Source organism: Pleuronectes platessa, chromosome 3 (assembly GCF_947347685.1).
Source record: "Pleuronectes platessa chromosome 3, fPlePla1.1, whole genome shotgun sequence".
Classification (NCBI taxonomy): domain Eukaryota; kingdom Metazoa; phylum Chordata; class Actinopteri; order Pleuronectiformes; family Pleuronectidae; genus Pleuronectes; species Pleuronectes platessa.
The window spans coordinates 16,968,627-16,990,590 of NC_070628.1; the positions used below are offsets into that span (position 1 = coordinate 16,968,627).

The 21,964-nt window shown below is 45.1% G+C and overlaps 1 protein-coding gene across 3 annotated transcripts in view; it reads right to left on the reverse strand.

The window, feature by feature from the left end:
- ntn1a (netrin 1a) overlaps positions 1–21,964 on the reverse strand; it is a 60,171-nt gene that overhangs the window by 18,458 nt on the left and 19,749 nt on the right. For 2 of the 3 annotated variants that reach the window (XM_053417990.1, XM_053417989.1), the window contains exons 3-4: positions 9,676–9,864; positions 427–576 (exon numbers count right to left, since the gene is read on the reverse strand). In XM_053417990.1, coding sequence (XP_053273965.1) covers positions 427–576; positions 9,676–9,864 — 339 coding nt within the window. The remainder of the gene's footprint in view (positions 1–426; positions 577–9,675; positions 9,865–21,964) is intronic. The other variant, XM_053417991.1, reaches the window with a different exon arrangement.

Sequence of the window (21,964 nt, forward strand, 5' to 3'; positions counted from 1 at the left end):
CCAATGGGACATCTTTAAATCCTAAAGTACATGCCTTATGGGTAATACTTAAATAAAACCAAGGCTGGATGCTGAGAGCAGAATCAGTTTTATAAGTCGACCCAAGTCTTTCTACACTTTCTTCTCTTTTTGAGCATTAACAGCTCTGTGGTTTCACTCGGATTTATGGAGACCAACCAGCCATAACCCTGAGGTCCGGTTTAATGGTGTGTTTATTTAAGATAGGAGATTTAGTGGTAAGAAGACTGAGAACTTGTCTGAAGAAAAGATGAGAGGATTTAAGCAGTGTAGGAGTGTCGGGTGTTCCTGTGCGTGATTTATACATGCACGTGTGTGTGTTTCCCATCACAGATTGGAGTGTCAGGTGTGTCCCTTCCACATTTGTCCTACGGTGAGGCAGACATGGTAAAGACTGGTTCCACGTACTTATGCAGGGGGCAATGGGCGAGCGGCTCTGCTGGTAGCCTTTAGCACAGCGGTTGCACGTGATACCAGTCACGCCGTCTTTACAGGGACATTGTCCTGTGGTTTGGTTACAGGTTTTGCCAGCGGCACCCACGGGATGGCAATCACATGCTGTGAGGAAACAGAGGAAGAAAGAAAGGCACAGTGAGTGGTCTCACACACACACACACACACACACACAAACACACACACACACATGTGGGGAGATACAAACATATGCTATCTATAGAGAGTGCAGGTGGGTAAACAGCAGCAGTGGTGGTGAGAGACAGGTGGGGACGTGCACAGACAGACAAACCTTACTCCTGTTCAACACCTGTTCAGTGTGGCGTCACGACTGAGAGCAACACCTCGTCTATTGTCTGCAGACATTTCTTCAGTTTTTTGCGCTTTTTGCTGATTGGATAATTAGCATACAGTCTTCACATCTACCATTATTAAAAACTGCTAAGCTACAGAATCAGCAAAATCTCAAATCGACAATGTGTCTCTCTGTGTTGTGAGTGTGTTGTTCATCTTTGGTGTGTGTAGTTGTTTTCAATCTTGAAGATTTCCAGAAAACTGGGTCTGGACATTTTCCATACTTTGCTTTTCACACAAGAAGAACGTAGCTGGAGCTTGTCCGGGTCAGAAGTGTTCGCAACAACAGGAAATGTACCTGCATGCAGAGGGAAGGCCATGACGTATAGAATGTTTTTGTTTACAATGACACCAGTGTCGGCCCTTATCCTCAAAAGCTCTCGAATCTTGTTGTGTTTCCAAGTCTACGTCTTCGTTCTTTTACATGCATAGGATCTCTTTTTCATCTTGAAGTTAACCCCAATAGCTTTGTGTTAACGTCTATGGACTACTTCCTGTTTTATTCTCACATGGGCTCATTGGACATCTTACCAGGGGGGTGGGAGGAAACGCTCAGAAACTCCTGACTCGGAGGTTTGCGCTCCCACATACAGCTCCTTTGGAAAATCCCAGTAAAATGTCCGGAGTTCAGCGCGCGCCTGAAAGCCATCATGCCGGTATGTGAGCGATCGGTGGGACCGCGGCTGTGCAACTGAGGTAAAGACAATGGGTTGTGCATGTTCACCAAATGATAAAATAATGGAGGATAATCCTAACTCCCTGTTTGCGATTAACGCCGAGCTTTGAACGAGAGCCCGAACCGTGTGTCACCCATTCCTCCCAGACTGGGGGGTCTATCGAACACACATGCTTCGGGAATGAAACTGTTTTCCAATTGCTTGCCCTCAGCCCGTCACTTACATCACGGCCAAACCCCTGTCAGGTCTGAAGTCGCTGGTGAATAATAGTCGTCTGAGACTTGTTTCTTTTCATCTGTTTCTGGATATAAATAGTTGTGACTCTGGCACAGAGGAGGTGGTTGAACGAACGATCTTCTACAAAAGTCCCTACAGTAACTCCAGACAGTCTAATCCACACCAGGGCGGTCATGATAATCTGTCATCATGTCTTTACTACCTACAAAGCCTAAAACCCTGTTTGTCACCAGACTCTCACCACTATATTCCTCATCCAGTCCATGGTATATGTTCTGTTTATGTCCTATGTGGAAAACCAGTGATGTTGACTTTTAATCCTCGGGGTTTTGGTCGGCTCGGCTCATTCGCTGCGCCTCCCTGAAGGTTTTTTTCCCCTGTGTTGTGTCACTTGTCACTTTGAAAGCCTTCAGAGACGCGGATGAATAATGCACTCTGAGGTTTGTGGGAGTATTTAGTGGTTTGGCCCGTTCTGTTCGTAACCACACAGAGTGTTCAGCCCACAGCACAAAACAATCTGCTCATGTCAGCCCATTACAATGCAATTAGGTTTTTAATGTGTGCGAATTCAAAGGCAGTTTTTTAATTAATAGAGACGCTTTATGCAAACATCACACCCACAGGTTTCTACTGTATGTTTATCTGAGTAATGACCCAGCCAATCCCGATGCTCTGTTTCTAGAGCTGTTTTCAGACATGGAGTCCAGAAAATATCTCAAAAAGTTGGTGTCCGTCACATGTTAGAAGCTCTGACATTTTCCGGACATTTTATTCAGGTAAAAGTTCTGGAAAAGAGCAACTGACTCGGACATTCGATAGCAGCTCATGTGAATTTTATTTATCTTAAACTGCAACATGGTCTTTACCTTTTTTGAGTGTTGCTTTAGTTGTTATTCTGTGAGAGAGACAAGCATTCTTGGAGATCCATATTCCAGCGAGCCTCAGGGAAATGACTGCTTCAGCTGGTAATGTGATACCGTGTAGTTGTTGTTAGATATTTGGACAAGTACAAAAAGACCATTCTATCCAGGTTAAGTTCAGAATTTATTTGGAGGCTGCACATTTCAGCAGGTCACTCTATCACACTCTCTCTCTCTCACTTTTATCTATATTAGCTGTTTCCTGTGATTCAGCTTCTGTTGCTGCTCTTATCTCTCTCTCTCTGTGGGTGTGTGTGTGTGTGTGTGAACGTATGCCGCTACTTGTCCTTCCTTATCAGACACAAAAAGCCTCCTTGAAAGTGTGTGTTTCTATTATCACCTTTATCAGACCAATCTGTCAGCGCTTTCATTGCTTAGCTGTGTCCTAGCTCAGTGGGAGAAACGGCCCCCACACACACACACACACACGCGCACACACACATGCAGTCTCAGGAAACCCAGTAAACAGACTGGAGGCTTGCCCAGCACGTCCGCAGGCCTGTACATTTTCGGAGTAGGTCAGGGGGAGTTTGAGGCGCAGAAGGGCAAAGTGCATTTCGGCTCGGAGCTTCAGAAAGCTCGGGTTATATTTTTAAGAGCATCTGCCCGTAACCACAGCTCAGAGGCTCGAAGCCTGCCAGTAAATCAAGGTGCACGGCACATGGTGTACAGGTGGGAAGCCTCCCTCTCGTCCCCGACCTCCTCTCCCACCTGCAGGGCCAGCGACTGACTCACTGTCCGGTCAGATGACAGATTGGTTGACTTTCTGGCTGGATGACCCACCTGCTGGATAAAGTAGTGGTTTACTTTGGAGGTGGGGGGGGGGGACGAGAGTTTCTGGTTGAAGTGTGTGTCCACTTAGCGGTTAAGTGGCTGTGTGCTGTGCTTCATGGCTACTCCAGATGGTTCGGGGAGATATAGGGACGAGAGAGCAAGAGGCCCTTTTCGTCCCAACATGTCCAGCAGGGAAATCTGACAGAAGTTTATAACAAGTGTCATTGTGGGTATATAAAGAGGAAGGGGCTGTTGTCTTTCCACAACTAGATAGATCTGAATCTTAAGAATCCATCATGTATAACTGTCAGAATCTCTCGGTGCTTGAAGAATGTCCTCCTGCCTTTTCACAGACAGACAGTCGGGCTCGAGTGTGAGATTGCACAATGTGCGAATTTTGAACTCTGCCACTCTGCCAATCATTTACCATCAAGCTGTTGTTTGAAGTCTGCACTCCGTTCAGCCCACCACACACATTTGGTTTGAGCGCTGTGTGCCAGTAAGGAGTTGGTCCTGGAGTGAAGCCAAGCTCCGCTCCAGTCTGTCTTCTATTATAATTAGGTCTGTGCTGCTGCACGAGCGTCCTTGCAGAGCAGAGAGAGACAGCATTATAGGGCTGCTGCTCTATACATAAACAGCTCCTCTACAGGACGTGTTTATCGAACGGGGGGGCGTGAGTCTTGATCGGCGTAATGGGCTGCAAAGGCCCGGACGCTTGTTGGATGTGAGTTCGTTATTTTGCGAGGGATGTTTGCTGCACAACACAGCACATAGACGTGTGTGTGTGTGTGTGTGTGTGTGTGTGTGTGTGTGTGTGTGTTCTAATTGAAAACACGCTGAAATCAGCGCACCCTTGAGGAATCCAAAGCTAAAAAGTGAAGTCATGAAAAACAATATTTTATAATTCCTGAGCATTTTATATGTGGTCAATAAAAAAAAAGACCCTACTGTGTCAATGGAAGACACATGTTGGGGTTGAGGAGAGGGATTTTTTTCCGCATGTTACTCTGATTGAAACAGACCGTCGCTCAATCAAAGCCTAATTTTCCTCTGTATGCAAAAATATGTTCCTCATCATCCCACTGACCGATGTAATCATACGATAGTTAGAGTTCAGATTCGAATGTGATGGCCTGAATTTGATCCATCAGTCAGAGGACCAGGGCCAATCAAGCTTGACTTTATTAAGTTTCGATGGGGAGGACAAATCGAGAGCAGCGTTCAACAGAGTCCTAAGATCTCATGTGGAGTTATTGTTGCTCTTTAGAAAGTCACGTAAAGTTTTGCTTCAGTTTCTCTTCATGAACCAAGCTCCGCAAATGTGAGAGGCTGGGGATTATCCGGGGTTTCTCCTGCCAGCCGCCCCTAGTAGAAACAGCCTGCTAATGACGTTTCCAACATGTGAAGGACTCTAACCTGAAAACAACTAAAAGAATACAAATAGTCTTTGCAAGTGTCGATGTCCTACAAACAAAAACACAAGATTAATACGTTACGTCCTGATTCCTGCTTGCAGCCCAAACCCTCGCCTGATCGCTCTGGAAGTTTCTGTGCTGCTGTGAACGCATCTAATGAGAATCTCTTTCTGTGTTGTTCATATGTGAAAGGAAATACATTTTTTCACATACGGGACTTGACTTTCTCAGGTGTTTATGTCTGAAAATCGTTTCTCTAGGATTCAGACAGGGGCAGATTTAGGGTTTGGGGCCTGTGGGCACTTTTTGAAGAAAAACTAAATGAGCCTGAACATTGACAAATTTGTCTAAATATATTCAATGATATAGAGCTAACAGTAACCAAATTTACTAAATACTAAATACAAAATTGTATATAGATGTTGGACATATAATCGCCCCCTCTGTTTAAATCGCAGCCCCCTTTTGGCCCCTAATTAAATAAAACCCCTAAATCCGCCACTGCTTTAAAATCAGCACCAGGGAGCCAAACAGGGACGACACTCAGCTGATCAAACTCTACCTGGGGATCAGGGCAGAGCGACATTTGTTGTCTCAGCTCCACGTCAGAAGTAGTGAAAGACCACCAAGTCTGCTGCGTCTAAATCCCACCACCTCTGCAAGTATAACTCACACTATTCTTCATCAAACAAACTCAAACCGTTCCACATATAAACGAGCCGCCCGTGACGTGCACTGTGTTTACTCTCTTTACTCAATGAGTGGTGAAGTTATAAATGTGTAAATGCAGCCACCGGGCCCCGGCCTCCTCCGCGGTGGACGAGCCGCTGCACTCTCTCACTCGTAATGGCCCCTATGGAAATGAGCTGCTCTCGTGGAGGATTGCGTTACACGTGTAAAAGCAAACTCTTGTGCTCCTCGACCCGCTCGCGCTCGGACGGCGCACGGCGAAAGGCCCCCCCCCCCCCCCCCCCCCCCTCTCTTTTGAATTCAATAAATAACCGAACCTCTTTAATTGTCGTCCCTGCAGTGCAGCGCTCACGTCGCCTGGGGAGCAGGAGAGACATCGGTTCTGAGAGTTCAGGTTTCACCAGATGATCTTGACTTATGATGCGATTAAAACGGAGAGAATCTGGCAGTGAGAGTTATCGCTCAAAGGTGTTTGTGTGGTAACTTTAAGTCCATGTAATACGATGACACACAACCTCGAAGTCGTCACCTGTAACTTTTCAAATATAGCTTGCAAAAATGTTTTAATTGGATAAAGAAACAGTCCATGCTTTGTATCATTTGTCATCTTGGGTGTGGGGGGGGGGGGGGGGGGGTAATTACCACAAGCCTTTATTGTAGCTGTGTTTTGATGTAACTGAATCCCTCAGTAGAACTTGGACGGCGATCGCTCTGCGGCCTGCGAGAGCTGCGTGAAGACTCAAATTTCACAGATTAAATTGAACAAAAACGTTTGGGTGAGCTGACAATTTCATAAATGATAAGTAAAGGTGTTTACACTTCAGCTGGTCGGGAGGCAGCAGAGAACCTGAGGGAATCAGAACTGAGTTGAGATGATTCTGTTTATGACTACACTCCTGCTATGAGCCCGCGGCGCTGTAATAATCAAATAACAATAATACTATTGTCATCTGATTGTTATGAGATTACATTCAGGGTTTATGGAGCTGACGTGACACACTGACATTGTTTTTACTAATCAGAGAGATGATTAAAGCTGCAACTAATCACTATTTTCTTTATTTATAACGCTAGCGAGTATTTATTAAATTGGTCTAAATGAGGCCATATTGAAAAAAATTGCAAATTGTTCAACCAACAGTCCAAAAGAAGAATGAATATAAACCAGGAAAGCTTCATATTTATAAAATATTCTCACCTCAATATTAAATACATGATCCAAAGTGACTGAACATTGCATGACACTGAGCTCTTTTGTTTCACGCCCTGTCACTCTCATGCAGATATTTAGCAAAACAAACTTTCCCCTTTGAATTTGGTTAGGGTTAGGGTTAGGGTTAGGGTTAGGGTTAGGGTTAGGGTTAGGGTTAGGTAAGGGTTAGGTTGTGTTTTTAGTCACCAAAATGAAATCAACACCTTCCAAAGTGCAAAAGTTCTCCGCATATGGGAACCGATTCCATCCGAGTTTACTTTACATATGGCCACTGTTGGTTTGTTTAATGGCCCAGAAACAACAACAACAATGGCGGCTTCATACCGGTTTCTCTAAAGCTGCTGACAGACGCTCTGCAGTTTCTACTGACTTTATCGGCCTGACCTCCTCATACAAAGTCCATAGAAAACCATGAGAATCCGATGTGCAGGGGATCCCCCACTGGATTCACTGTGCGCGAGTGGGGGGGAGCTACTAACACGCAACAGACTCAAAGGTGAAACGATTTGTAGCTGCTGTGAAGGCGTGAACCCCCCGCTGTGTTGTGCATGTGTGAAAGGCAGACTCTGGGTAAACTGCATAGCCAATTCTCTAGAATCTATCCGGAGGTCATGACTGAAAAAGGCTTAAGTTTGGTTAACACAGCAACGTCTGAGCACGGCTGTCTGCCTCGCCCGGTATTATAATGGAGCACAGCATTCTGCTCTTGAATTTGATGGATTGTAGATGCAGAATTTTTTGCAACCTTCTGGCCCGGCATGCTCGCTTTAGTGTTTGTCGTTTTATGTTCTCCTCTGGACGGAGATATTTTGTAGGCCGAGAAATAAATAAAAAAATCTGTAAATAATAACCGCAGTAGTGTAGACAAGGCTATAGCTGGTAGGACACTGAGAATTTAATCTGGTAAAAAAGTAATAATTATCAGTAACTGATTATTTAAATGCTGTTTCGTCTTCATGATCTAAAATATGGCCTTATTTACCAGGCATGAACAACAAATTGGATGCAAACACTTGCTGTAGTTACATATCTTACTAATAAGGGATAATGTTTCTGTGGTCTGCACTAATATTTTGTCATCTGTATCCTTTGTCTGCAAATGCAAAGAAACAGATATCGTCTGTAGAGAAATGCACGGCAGGACGTTGAGGCATCTAACTTTTCCACGGTGAGAAACAAACCCCCATGACGGTGAGCTATGAGATGCTGAACTGAAAGAATCAAGTCTTGGACACATGAGAAGGGATGAACAACAACAAAAAGGAAAGAGGTTAAATCTCCACGATTAACTCAGACACAGCAGAGGATGAGGGTTAATGATACACAACGCTCCGGCGTGATGAATGTCTGTTTGCATTCCTGCCCGACAGGAGAATGGGCCCAAAGCCACGGAAAGGTGTTAATGTCACTTTAGGAGGATCACTCACGAGCGGGCTGCAGGGGCGAAGTAGTGGGATGCATTTGTCGGGGGGGGGGGGGTTGTTATGGATTTGCGTGCATGCAGAGAACGAGACTGGAAATGGTTGCTTGACGTCTGGAATTTAATGAGACGCAATGCAAACGTGTGTGAGGTTCTTTCTGACAAATGTTTGTGCGGCATCATGGGAAAGAAATTTACTTTTCCAAGCGAAGGGAAAGATGGAAAACAAACTGATGGATTAGCTCCTCGTGTCTTTCCCTTTGCAGATGTGTGACTCCTCAGACGGGTCTTCAGTCAAACTGACTGATTGGTCAGTTTCTTTATTTGCTACCTGGTGAGTGATGTGAGAAAACTCGGCCTCCGACTGTCGGTAGGAAGCTAATATTTTTTCTCGTGCACTGCCTTTTGGAAGTGGGCACTCATACACCCTAGATCAGGTCGGCGTGCATGTGTGTGTGTGTGTGTGTGCGTGTGTGTGTGTGTGTGTGTGTGTGTGTGTGTGTGTGTGTGTGTGTGTGTGTGTGTGTGTGTGTGTGTGTGAGTGTGTGTAGGGACATTCTGAGGTGTCTCCGGACTTGTTTGCACAGGGATTCAGCTCCTGTTATCTTTTCCCTGCAGCGGTAGAATGAGGTGAGAAAACATAACCCTCTTTTCTATCACCCCGCTCCCCCCTCTGCACCTCCTCCTCCTCTTCCTCCCCTCTGTCTTTGACCCTCACCAGTGTACGGTGAGGGCTGATGGCAGGCGAATGGCGAGCGCCGAGCACACCTGCGCGGGGGCGTGTTCCCCTTGTCCCTCCTGTTTCCTCCCCTTCTCCCCCCCCCTCCCCTCCCCCTTTTCTCCCTCTCAACCTGACTAGGCCTCCTCTCCTCCTCTCCTCTGCAGCCTCCCGCAACCGCTCTTCGTCTCTGACCTGCCAAAGGCGGGGATCACTTCACACCTCGGCTCTGTTTGTTTTGCTTGTCCTGTCATTCCTTAACCCGCCCGAATGAAGCCACATAACTGGAGTGTCGATGAGGGAACGCCCGGCCCAGAGCCGCCCCACACCGCCGCGACCTCCACAATCCCAACAGACCAACTCATCTCCGCTGACAGAGGGAGACGACGGAGAGGCGGGCTCAGGAATGTTGAAGCTGCCGATCCCCCCCCCCCCCCCTCCCCCCCACCCTCACACATACAAACACACACATTTCCTGCAATTCATCTTACACTGTTTTGTTTCAGACCTAAATAATGTCAGTTGTGGTTTGTAACGAGTGGGCAAGTCTTGTGTGTGTACGTCTCTCTATATTCCAGGTTTTTTTTGGAAAAGCAGTAAATGTTAAACCACACATACGTAGAATAACCCAGTTTTTTTACATGGCTTCTTGCAAAACACGCATTTAAAAAGCTTTCTCTGTAAGGCTTGATTGTACTCCTGTAAAATCAACCTGGAATGATCACAAGACATGACGGAGGTGGCCCAAAAAAAACACAAAACCACAAAGAACACAAAGCACTGTACCTTTGCAGGCCTTCCTGTGGGAGATGGGTTTGGACAGGTCTCGGTAGTAGCCCTCCTTGCAGTAGTGGCAGTGGCGACCGGCCGTGTTGTGGCGACAGTTGAGGCAGACTCCTCCGCTCTTCCTCCCCGACAGCTTGTACAGCTCCATGTTGAAACGGCACCGCCGGGCGTGAAGGTTGCAGTTGCAGGCTGCGGAGGAAACAGAGCAGGATGCAAAATGTTAAAATCTGTTTGAATAAAAAATAGGCTAAAATCGGAGTTCATTGTTTATCGACAAACAAACGTATGTGGTTGTTGATTCGTGGTGATTGTTTCACTGAATCTGCGTTACTGAGTCTTTGACTTAAAACGGACAAAAATAACCAGCAGTAGATACGTAGGGAAGACAAGAGAGTTTGAACTGGTCTCCAAACGAGAATGAGGTCCAACAGTGCTGCCTTTTCTCGTCCCTTTCTCTCTTCGCCTTTCTCCTGTCCTCTTTTTCTGTGTCTTCATATATTGCTTCCCTGCTCCTCTCACAGTTTCTCCTCTCCTGCTCTCCAGAGTCTGTATACTGTACAAGCCAGAAAGCGAGGGCCTGGTATTACCAATTGCTCCCTTTCCGCCGAGGCCCTGTGAGCGTGTGCGAGAGCCCTCCACCGCTGCCGCTTGTTTACTGATGAGTACAGTTGCCGGAGCTGAGTTTAATTAGCCGGCTGATGTTTATTCATGACTCTCTCGCAGCGGAGTGAGGCAGACACGCTCAACTTCATTAAAGCTCGCCGTCCGAGACACCGGTCCTCCACCACCACCACCACCACCACCACAGACCCACTCATGAATTATTAACAGCAACACTTCTAATACAGTTTGTGGCTGTGTATGTGTGTAGGTGCATTCTGTACTGTACGTGTGTGTGGTTGCATGTATGGAAATGGGGGTTATCTGGGTCCAACTGGGGCTCCCTGGTTCATCTGTCCATGTTTTCTGCACCTCCTCTTCACAGTCTTTCATCATCTGCCCATCATGGGGCGGCTTCTACTTTCCCCCCAGCATCCCTGAACCTGGCCTCTCACTGGTGTGTGCACTTGTTTGCATTTAGTTTTGCAACTTCAGTGTGTGTGTGTGTGCGTGTGTGTGTGTGTCTGTTTTCTGGGTGTGTGTCTGTTTTGGGACCCCCGAGACTCCTTCTTTCCACTCCAAGGACCTAATTACAATATCTTTTCTAAAATACACATACAGTGTAAGGACACACACACACACACACACACACACACACACTTGAATATCTGTGCCTTATGAGCAGTGACTTGGTTTCCCGGCTGTTTCTCTTTCCTGCAGAGCAGCAGGGGTTTAATTAGCGATATGTCTCTCTGCTTGTTCTCCCTCCCTGTGGCAGACTGTGGGTCCTAACACTCTGATTTGCTCTTGCGCTAAAATCTATATTTTTTTAAAACCATGAGAAAGATGATATTTATATATTTGAGTGGAAATAAGAACCCTCTCTGTGGATTTAGGTCCAAATGACCCTTTGCCCTGTGGACCTAACCTATGTGGATTTAGAACAATCTCGTTTTGTTTTACTTTAAAGTGACACTGATCCGATGCTTTCATTGTTGTCTTTATCTAGATATAAACCTTTGCATGAGTCATGTTTTTATTCTTTTAGACAACAGAGCAGGTAATTGCTTCACTGGAAACCCCCCCGCCCCCTCCGAGGCCCAAGCAGAGCCGCAGCCTGTTAGTGTGTCTCTGCAAAGAGCTGATGATTTATAAAGACGGTGTTGATATAAAAGACTTTCTTTACGTGTAGTTTGTGATTTTTTATGTCTGAAATGTGTCCCTGTTCAGACAACTCTCAAACAATCTGTGTCAGTGTGTCAGGAGAACCGGAGCCGGCTCTGTCCTCCCAGCCGTGGGCCCCGGTGAAAGCTATCTGTGAGCTTTGCCCGCAGGTAACAGGGATCACTACAATGGAGGATTAAAGCTGCTGCAGGATCAGTGCATGGCCTCAGACCTGCAGCTATGTCTCTGTTACACTGCAATGATTGTTTCACCCCCAGCTCAAAGTAAAGACAGGGGGAATTCTAGCCCACCGGACTCGAACGGCTCTGGTGAGAATAATACTATTGTTCCCCGGGAGGCATTTTGGTTATTGTAGAGAAAGAAGACGACCTGGATGTGAAGTTGTGGGGCAGGAGGCCACATTGTGTTTGAAGGGAGGATATTATCTCTAGATAATGGAGACGAGTGAGAAACACTTAATCTAACCTGGCACCAGGCATGATGTCAGCTCGTTCACACCGGACCCGTCACTCTGTCGGGAGCGATGGAATCTCAGGAAACTGTTATTGTTGGCACGGTGACTGTTTCAAACATGAAACCACGGCTGCTTCGTTCAAATTAAAGCAGATTTGATTAAAAACAACAGATTTGTAAGTCGATACTCGATTCATCAGCTTTACTGCAGCGCTGCACAACACCTGCTTGTCACTCACACACGATGTCATCCAATCACCTGGAGGTAACACTTTCCTTTCGTTATTGTTTATCACTCTAATAATTAACTTCAAGATAATTATGACTCTTTTTTTTCATAATTTTTCAGCCAAAACCAGTTAATCTCCCAAATATTTAACTGTTGAATTTTGCACAGGATTAAATAGCTTGTTGCAGATGAAACACAGATTCAGCATTTAAAACGACTGCGCCTGTCGATAATAACACAATATCTCTGTTGCGGCTCAGTACAGTGTACACAATTAAAACTCATGCTTCACAAAGCCAAATTCAACTGGACCACAGTGACAGGGCACATGTGGGGGTCACAAGCCACCGCTGAGATCAACCCTTCACATCCATCACATCCAAAACGGCAGAGAACTAAATATGTGATCGATTTTCTTTTCTTTTCTTTTTTCATTGCATTTTATAAAAAAAAAAACTGATCACGTGACACTGCATTAGTCACACGTCGAAAAATGTAGACAGGGGAACAGTAGGAGACACACCTGAGGAAACACTGTGCTCAGTTAAGAGAACCACTATAATAACACTGCTTAAATAGAGACTAGGAACTCAGTAGAGCGCAAACCACCACCAAAGCCCAACGGTCACATTAAATCCTATTGAGCTACACTGAATTCCACACCGTCATAGATATCAGTCGCCAAAACATGCCTTTTCAACATGAATTAATTCCTGGGAAATGGATAAAAACGTCCAAAAACAAAAAAGGTTTTTGTGTAATTCTGTTGACAAACTATCAAACAAACACACACACAGACAGGGGTGAATCCATTTCCTTCTTGGTCGAGGTAATAATGGCAAAGAGGAACATTGTGCACACACACAAACACATTTGAACGAATGCACACATGCACACACGCTTGAAATCAAAATGACATATCAGCAAAAAGAAGGGGGGGGGGAAATATTCAAACCTGAAACCTTATCCAAAACACAATATGGAAAGCTGAGTTATCATGGGCTGATCTTTTATTTTGATAATTAATGTGAAGACAGATTCAGTTTCCACCCTCATCAGTTTGGCCTGTTTCTGATGAAGTGAGCTGCTTCAGGCCGGATTAGTGCGTGGCCTGTTAACTGGCCCCAGGTGAGCAGTAAAAACAAGTGTGAAGTGAAACCTTTAAAACGAGTGTAATTGAATTAGCGGGATGAAGCCGAGCTCGCCCACAGCTTTTCAACACCCCTGTAATTTGGACCCCAACTGTGCGAAATGACAAAAAAGAGCTTCATTCAACCTCCAGCTGCAGAATTTAACAGGAGTCTGATTTGTTTGTCGGCCGTCGCTGTTTTTCCGCATTTCCTGAGAAACGCGGGGGGGGGGGGGCCTCAGCCCTGCGTCTCGGTGTTTTAATTGGTTTCTCTGAGTGTTTCCCAGCTCCTATGGACTGACCTCCGCCTCGCGTAGCGGCGCTGAGGCGGCCTTCCCTCGGCTAATTAGGGGGAAAATCCAACCAACGGGGCAGGAGGTTGAGGTTAAGCCCGACATACTCACGATAAGCCCGGTAATTGAGCAATGTCGGTCACAGCCTCGATTTGTTCTAAAGAGACACTTGAGCAACTGATCTCTGCCACTTTCGCTCCAAATCCACACGCTGGGTCTGTCCCAGCTGCAGCCGCTTCACTCCCCCGACGAGAGAGACACAGATAAGGAAAACAGAGCTTTGCAAATGATCTGAAAACGAAGACCCATCGTGCTTTCCCACAACAGCAGGGGACATGCTGGATATCTGACCACCCCCAGTGACAAATGACTGTCCCCATCATCGACAGTTCCATCCAATGTAAATCTCCTGTCTCTCGTGGGGTCAGCGGAGGTCACACGCTCTGACAAAGAGACTGTTATCGTTCCAGAACTCTCAGGAGATCTCAGCCGTCACCTCCTGCGCTCGGCCAAACAGGACAGAACCGTCACAACTTCTCTGTCTCCTGCTTCTAAACAAACACCACGGGGCGGCTGCACGAGAAGAGTTTACCTTTAAACCAAAAGTGATCAGATTAACTCCCAAAGCCACAAGAGAAAAGGAACAAATATATATATATTAGGTGTCCCCTAACTTCAATGTGTTTGGGGTTGTAGAGAGTTGAAGTGAGCGAAAGAAAGAAAAACTTATTTCTGCAAGTGTTTCCTTAAAGCGTGCCAAAAATGATCTGCACCAAAACACTCCCGTAATGTGTGGTTGCGTTAATAAGATGATGCAAACACACACACTCACACACACACACACATACACAGCAGCTGGATGTACAGTGCCTGGATGATCCGTCCTCTGGCCTCGTAACCTGCAGACAGCTGCTCGCTCGTCCTCCCAGTTTGGGGCTCGGGCCGGCAGGAAGGAGCGTGACACTCACACTGGGAAGGTTCGGGAGCTTTGCTGCTCGTCAGGGTCCAACCCGGGATCGGATGTGTGTCCAACATGAAAAGCCCACATGGATCCATTACCACTACTTTTATATTTAATTGTTTTTGCTCATTTTTAAGATAAGACCAGGCACTAATGTGTGCCAGTGTATTTATATGTAACCTGTCAAGATATAAAAACATATACATCATGTATATATTCCTGTGGTAACTAGAGAGTACTGTTGTCATCATATTGCTTAATATAGTATAACAAAAGTAGTCAATGCAGACAAATTCCCATATGTGTTAAAGTAATATTAGGCAGAATAATTGAAGTTTTTTTAAGATAGACTACATTTTTTAAAACCATTCCATGTATTGTTGTGTAATTTAATTTTATCATAAATGGATGAATCTTTATCTTTTTGCCTGAATTCCATACTTCTCAGCAAAAGCTAATCCGATTGACTTTAAATCTTGCAGGTGTGTTGCTGTGGACCTGAGAATCAGTGTTAAAGTTACTGTTTCTTGTCTTCTTATTAAAAGGAATGTTTTGGGCAGTAGGCTTTTATTGTTAGGACTGTTAGGGGGAGAGAGAGAGAGCGGAGGAGACTTGCAGCAAAGGGCCGTGTCGGAGCTGAACCTGCAGTCGCTGCAGTAACGTCTCCAGTGACTGATCTATGAGCCTGTGGGACATTAATCGATTTTTTATAATAATATTGGGATAAAGACCTCAACCTTTTTTTCCTGATTCACAAAATACGTTTATTTCTCAGATTTTCTTTCGCTGGATTATTTAATTCCCTTCAGACGTGGTTTCAATGCAACAATAAAAAAATTCACTGGGGCTTGAGGCTCAGGTCAGAAAATGTGAGATATGATCAAGTTTTACTTAGATAAATATACTTTTACTCCAGCGCTGTTGTTAGGAGGCAGTGTGAATTAATATTGATAATATTAATATAAAGAAAATCTCTAAGAGTGACGATAAAACGATATATATATATTTTTTAAACAATAAAAGACTGGATGGTGGTAAATGAGAGCTCAGATATTTGTGTCCACAGACAGCTGCTGGAGACATGTTAGTGTATAGCCACGGGGGGGTTTCATCTCTGACATCTCCTCTTCTCCAACACAGACATCACAAAGGATCTTTCTGAGGACAAATTAATTCCCTGTTGATATTTCCCCAGCGAGGAGTGATCTGCCTCATATTCCACTGATGTCAGAGCAGACCAGTGACAAGATGGTATTTCACTGACAACAACCAACAACCGCGACGATTCACGATGAAGACATAAACACACATCCCTGATAACAACTGTTTCTCCCAAAACAGAGCAAGAGTCTCACTTGTTTTTAAATAAATTACAGACATTTTTAGACTGACTCTGTTCCCATGATGTACTGAACATTCCACCCTCTGTTAAATATCAACTTCTAAATCTGTTTTGTGTCAACAATTAATTTAATTGCGTCCTGTTTCCTCCACTGTTTATTTAACTGCTTGTGAATTAAAACAATACGTGTTTTATCTTGCGCCTGTAGATCCAGACACCAGCCAGATAAAGACAGGAATTTCTCAATAATGTATAATTTCCACAGAGCTAATTTGTGGCATTTGTGGGAACGTGATGACAGATGAAAGTCAGTGTTTTGTGTTGGATGTTCTCTCACAATTAAAGCTTGATGTATGTGTCCTGCACCATTATTGGCTCAGTTCATCTTTTTTACACAAGCTAATTATTGTTCAGCGCATTAGATACTTCATTGCTGAACAAAAGGATTAACATGGATTTTGAAGACGCTTTAAATTGCAAATTATCCTCACGGGCGTTATTGGTCCCATATTTTACTCAACAGTAGAATATAATATTAAACAAAGAGAAAATAAGAATCATATGATAAAGCTGATATTTGCATCATGTTTAAAAAGCCAACAAACTTTGAAGATTTCCGTGACTTTTGCAAAATTGAATAAATGGAAAACCAAAACGGACAAATATAATATTCCAATTTTTAAACCAGCAGTATAAACAAACAGTCAACAATATGATCAAGTCGACTGGAAATCTGAATTCAATCTTAAAAATACCTTCTCAAACATAATGAAACAAAGCAACATTTTTGCCTCATTTTTATTTTCATTCCCACATTTTTGCTGCAACAGTTACACAAAGCAAAGGGAGAGTCTAACGAATAAGAAGGGAATGGTGAGGTGGAGGATGAATGGGGAGTCTGGGGTCAACCGTAATGTGTGTGTGTGTGTTTGTGTGTGTGTGTGTGTGTGTGTGTGTTGGGCGAGCACCCTGGGAACGCCATAAAACTCCGGGGTGATGAAGCGAGGGTGTAAGCGAGTGGGAAGAAGAGGGAAGGCAAAACAGGATGAGGCGCCCGCTGCACAGATTAAGTCGGGCTAATTTAATTCCTTTATTGCAGCCAATTAGCCGCAGCACTTTAGCCCCCTGTGAGCCCCCTGTGAGCCCTGGAGCACCTCTCCACTCGCTCTCTAATGACCCAGGCTAAACTCTGGATCCCAGCTGCCCCCATAGAAGGCCAGGCTTCACACACCACTGTACTTTTAACAAGGAGTTGCTCTCGTCGCCCGAGGACCTCAAGCGAGAGTGAGCGAAATAAAGAGAGGAACGAAAAATCTGCGTGAAGGAAGGATGGAATGGACCGAGGGAGGAAATGAGATCCCTGTGCTGCTTGTTAAATCCCCAGCACGACTGCAGGAGCCTAATTGAGATCAAGTCACAGAGAATATTTATCCGTCCTGCAGGGATATCAAAGGCAGATTAATCATGGAGTGGAGGCGGATTTCTAATGGACAGATTCCCTTTGCAGCCTTGACTCTCTTGTCTGACGCTGTTTATTTATCTCCCCCCCCCCCTTCTCTCTCTCTCTTTACTTCATAATTTAACACTCGGATGTTTTTTCTCATATTTTTCTGGCAATTTATGCAATTCCCAGTGCCCTGTGGTGCACGTTCAGTCAGTGGGTGATAACATGTGGTCTGATCATCAGGCCGACACAGTCAGGGAGCTGTGGGAAGCGCCTCTCTTCAGCTCGAGCAGGGATCCCTCATGAAGCTATTAGCAGCCGAGTGAAGGTTAACGTTAAGCGTTGGATTTACAGTCGACTGCAGAGGAAACACCAACTAGATCTATTCTATAGAGTCACATCAGAGCACTGTATTTAAACTATGAGAACCATGTCAGGATCCATAACAGCTCCTCAAGTCCAATACATGTGAACTAAAACTGTACCTGTGATTAGAAACCTTGTGATTATAGTCTAATTAGCGATTTATTATTTATTACTATTTTATGTCTGTTTTTTATTTATTTTACCTACTATACTGTACTAATACGGAATCACAGTGTGTCTGTCTACATGGTAAAAATTCAACTTTTGTGTATTAATTGTACAATAATCTTCTGAAAGTATACTATGTTGTGGGCTAAGAATAATATCTTCCTGCGCCTTGTTTCATACATGTAATGTGTATATGTGTATTCATGTTTTCTTTTGTACTTTTACTTTTACAAAACACGGAAATTAACGACTAAACTGAACGGATACCAACTAAACTAAATAATTAGGCCACTCGTATTCACACAAAGTAAATACATTTCTAAAAGCATAAATCTCCTCTTTATTTGGTCTTTAATGCTCATAAAACTCATCCACACATTTAAATTAAAAAACTGTACGTCTTAATCCGCAGTGAAAAAAAATAAGTTTCTAGGAATAACGTGTGTGCTCAGGTGTGGTTGTGTGATATATTTGTTTAGACTCTAAGCTTCCTTGTGTCTTATTATTCAATTCCCTGCTCTGAAACTGGCAGAAATCCCTTTGATATCAGTGACAGAGAGCTGCTGACTTTAGTGTCCATCAGAGGAGATAGAACACAAATTAACAATATTTTTCTTCCGTCTTTGTGTTTAAGAAATACGACAAATCTGTCAAAAAAAAAAACGCAATTGTAACAGGGAAGCCTCTGACATCTCAAACCATATTGAATCCATCCACTGCACAGGGGCGTGCACGCTGTCCTCCAGCCTGCAGCAGGCCCCGGCAGCAGCCTCCCTGCTCCACGCTGAGTCTAAATGGCCCATATATTCACTCTCTGTCCTCGTGTGGGGGCTAATAAGGCCTTTCCCTTTTTCAAGAGTCTAACTAGCCACACAGAGGCAAAACAACAAAGAAAGGTCTAATGGCCTGCAATTTCCCGCATTAGTGCCCATTTAATGGCTGACCTGCCCTCTCGTTAGGCTACGCAGCATGGGAGCACTTCTCAGCCTCGCTGCTTGTGCGAGTACAAACACACACACACACACACACATAGAGCACTTCAGCCCTCCACAGGCACACTGCCTAGGGCCCCTGCAACACTTCCACCCCACGCTGAGAGCGCATAATAGGCCAGTTTGTAAACGGGCTGGCCTCTGATCAGTGGTGCATCCATTTGCTGAGTAATCAAGGGTCCTTTGTATGAGTGGAGTGTATAGAGTAGTGTGTGTGTGTGTGTGTGTGTGTGTGTGTGTGTGTACATGGGTGAAAAAAATGTGCGTGTGTACGAGTGTGAGAGAGAGAGAGAGGGAAGAAGACAGATTCTCTCTGCCCATCTGTCTTAAAGTTGTGTATCTCCATGTGAGCGTTGGCGTAATCCTGTGATGAAGTGACCCTGCCTCGAAGAAGATCTCCTCCGATTCAGTTCTATGGGAAAAAGAAACAGCTGACATACAGTGCCGGAATAAAGGAAGCCGAGGAGGGGCTGACGAGGGTGCGTCATGTGTATGTCAGCTATGCCATAAAAATGCCATGGGTGGAGGATGACGCTGGCAGGTCCTATTCAGGGGCTGTCGCGGTGAAAGGGTCTTTAGGGTGAATAAAGATTCCTCCGGGCCTGTCAGGTCCCAGCAGCTCCCCACCGAACAATACCTCCAGAGAGCAGCTGTCTTAATAGCGTGAGGGACTGACAGCTTTAGGAGCGATGTGGCCAGCATCTGCACAAACTTCCCGAACAATGCTCCGCTGTGTGACAACATAATACAGCCTAACAGGGCAGTGCGCTGTTTGCCAGGCGGTTCAGTCGGTGAATGCAGCCTGCACGTTTCTATCACGCACAGATCTTTTACAAGAGGCTGACCTGACAGCGTTGGCAGAGACGCATCACCTCGACGTTCGGTGACCTCGTGTGTGAACGGATGTAGTGTAGAGTCGCTTCCTGAGCGTGATCCTGATTGGAACCAATCGGATTCACTGGTTCCCAAAGCGGAGAGACCCAAAATCTCTTGCTTTCGCTTATGGGTTTCTTATTGGAGAGCGAGAGGAGTTGGAACGCTGTATAAATGTATTGTGTTTGACTGATGGAGCAATGTTTCCTTTACAAAGTAAGGGCGGATTACTGAAACAAGTGGCTGACGTTTCTTCCTGCCGTCAGCGTCTGATCTGATAATCACGGAGCGCATCTCTATGAGACCTGGCTGCTCCTCCTCTTCCTCGAGGAGCTGTAAATCAATTGTGCAATGGCTTTCAGCCGCGGCGCAGCACCCTGCCATCAACCCAGGCTGTCAGAGCCAGCTATAATAACCCCTCGCCACAGTCTGTGCTCTCTATTGTCTTACGTCCAGCCATTACCTAACCCCGTCTCCTCTGCCTACAGACCGTCCACAAACAATCGCTCGGGCCTTCGCCGGGAGAAGATGCACGTCGGAAACACTCGAGACAGATCCTCCGAATCTCCCCCCGAAACACGGGCTCTCCCCGCGCCTGTCAAACTTCACCTCCAGTCTATTTACCCGCCGAGTTTGGTTTCTATGGGACTAGCGCAATTCGACTGTGTTTTGGGTTCACGCAACTTCTGGCAGGTCGCCGTGTGCGTTGCCGGCCCCGAGGCTGGCAGGGATGGGCCGGGGCGCTGTCAGTGTGAGACAATGAGACGGAGCTTTACACTACCGCTAATTAACGCTCCTCCGCATATCGCTGTGATTCATGCTAATCCCACGGCCCGTGCAATTAAGGCAATCACTCTGCTCCGACAACGTTAAGCAAAGATTTTAAACCCGGCATATTTAAGGAGAATTGCAGTCGGCCAGCACTGATTGGCGGCTGCGAGCTGAGAAAATAAACAAAGATGGAAGATTAGATGATTAGAAGATTAGAGGAGTTTAATTCGTCCCTTTAGGCAGGAAGAAGACAGCCAGTGTTTCCTCCTGCGTGAGACAAAGGAGAGACACATGGATATCTTCATCAGCCATCGTAATGCCTCATCTCTCTCTTCCCTCGCTCGCTTGTTTTCTTTTCAAACACTTTCTCTACCTCCACTCTGTGAATAAGAGCCCTGTGGGACGGGGCACTCCCTACCTTGCTTCGGGTAAGTGTTTCCATATTGGACTGACTCAGCCTTGAGGGTAAGCAGATGAGTCTTGGATTAGGGACGAGACAGAGACGCTCACTTGGATTTATTTCAACATGTATGCTTTCCACTCCCTGATAAAATGCACTTTGCATAAGTCAATCTGGATACATTTTTCTCAGAAGTGTCGAAGATATGATGGAAATGACTGATACAGATCTGGAAGTTCCTCCCTTTCAACTGGACCCTTTCCTGAATGTATAGTTTGTGACAAAGCAGTTGACAGAAAAGTGGGTATTCTAGAGCTTTTGATCAGATATCATGAGTTTCAAAAGGAGATGAAGATGCATTGCTCGATCTAGATATTCAAATAATATTCTAATTTTAACCTCCGCAAAGGAGTTCACGTTTTCACTTGTGTGTTTGTGAGCAGGATCACACGCTTGGTGAGGACGGGACATGGGCAGAGACTGAACCCATTACATTTTGGTGTGCATCCTTACAAAGGGGCAGATACAGGAATATTTTTTATTTCCACCTAACATTTTAACAAACACACCAATAAGGAATAATTCATTGATCTTGATTTAAAAAAATGTCGACATATTTACAGAAATGGGTTCCTTGTGAACATGGTGGTGCTCATGATCAGAGAAACAAAATACATGGGCTTTAAATTCAAATCCATGGTATTGAAGGCTCATTAGCAACCACAGCAACATGGCTATGTTAAGCAGGTGGGAAACAATTTGACCTCCACACATCCTACCAACCACACACACACAAACACACACACACCCAACCACACACACACACACACCCCATACATTCCTTTTTCAAGTCCCCATTACCAAGATACTACTCCCACAAAATGGGCCATGACCATGAAAAAAATAGGCCTTCCCTGATGCAGATATCATTAGAGAGGAGAGGAGAGGAGGACACATAAGTTGACTTGGTGGAAAAGGGGGATGGAGGAGTGGAGAGATGGAACGGAAAAGAAATAAATCTCAAAACTGACTCCTTAAAAAAAATCCTCTGCTCTTCCCCATGGTTTCATCCCTCTCCTTCTC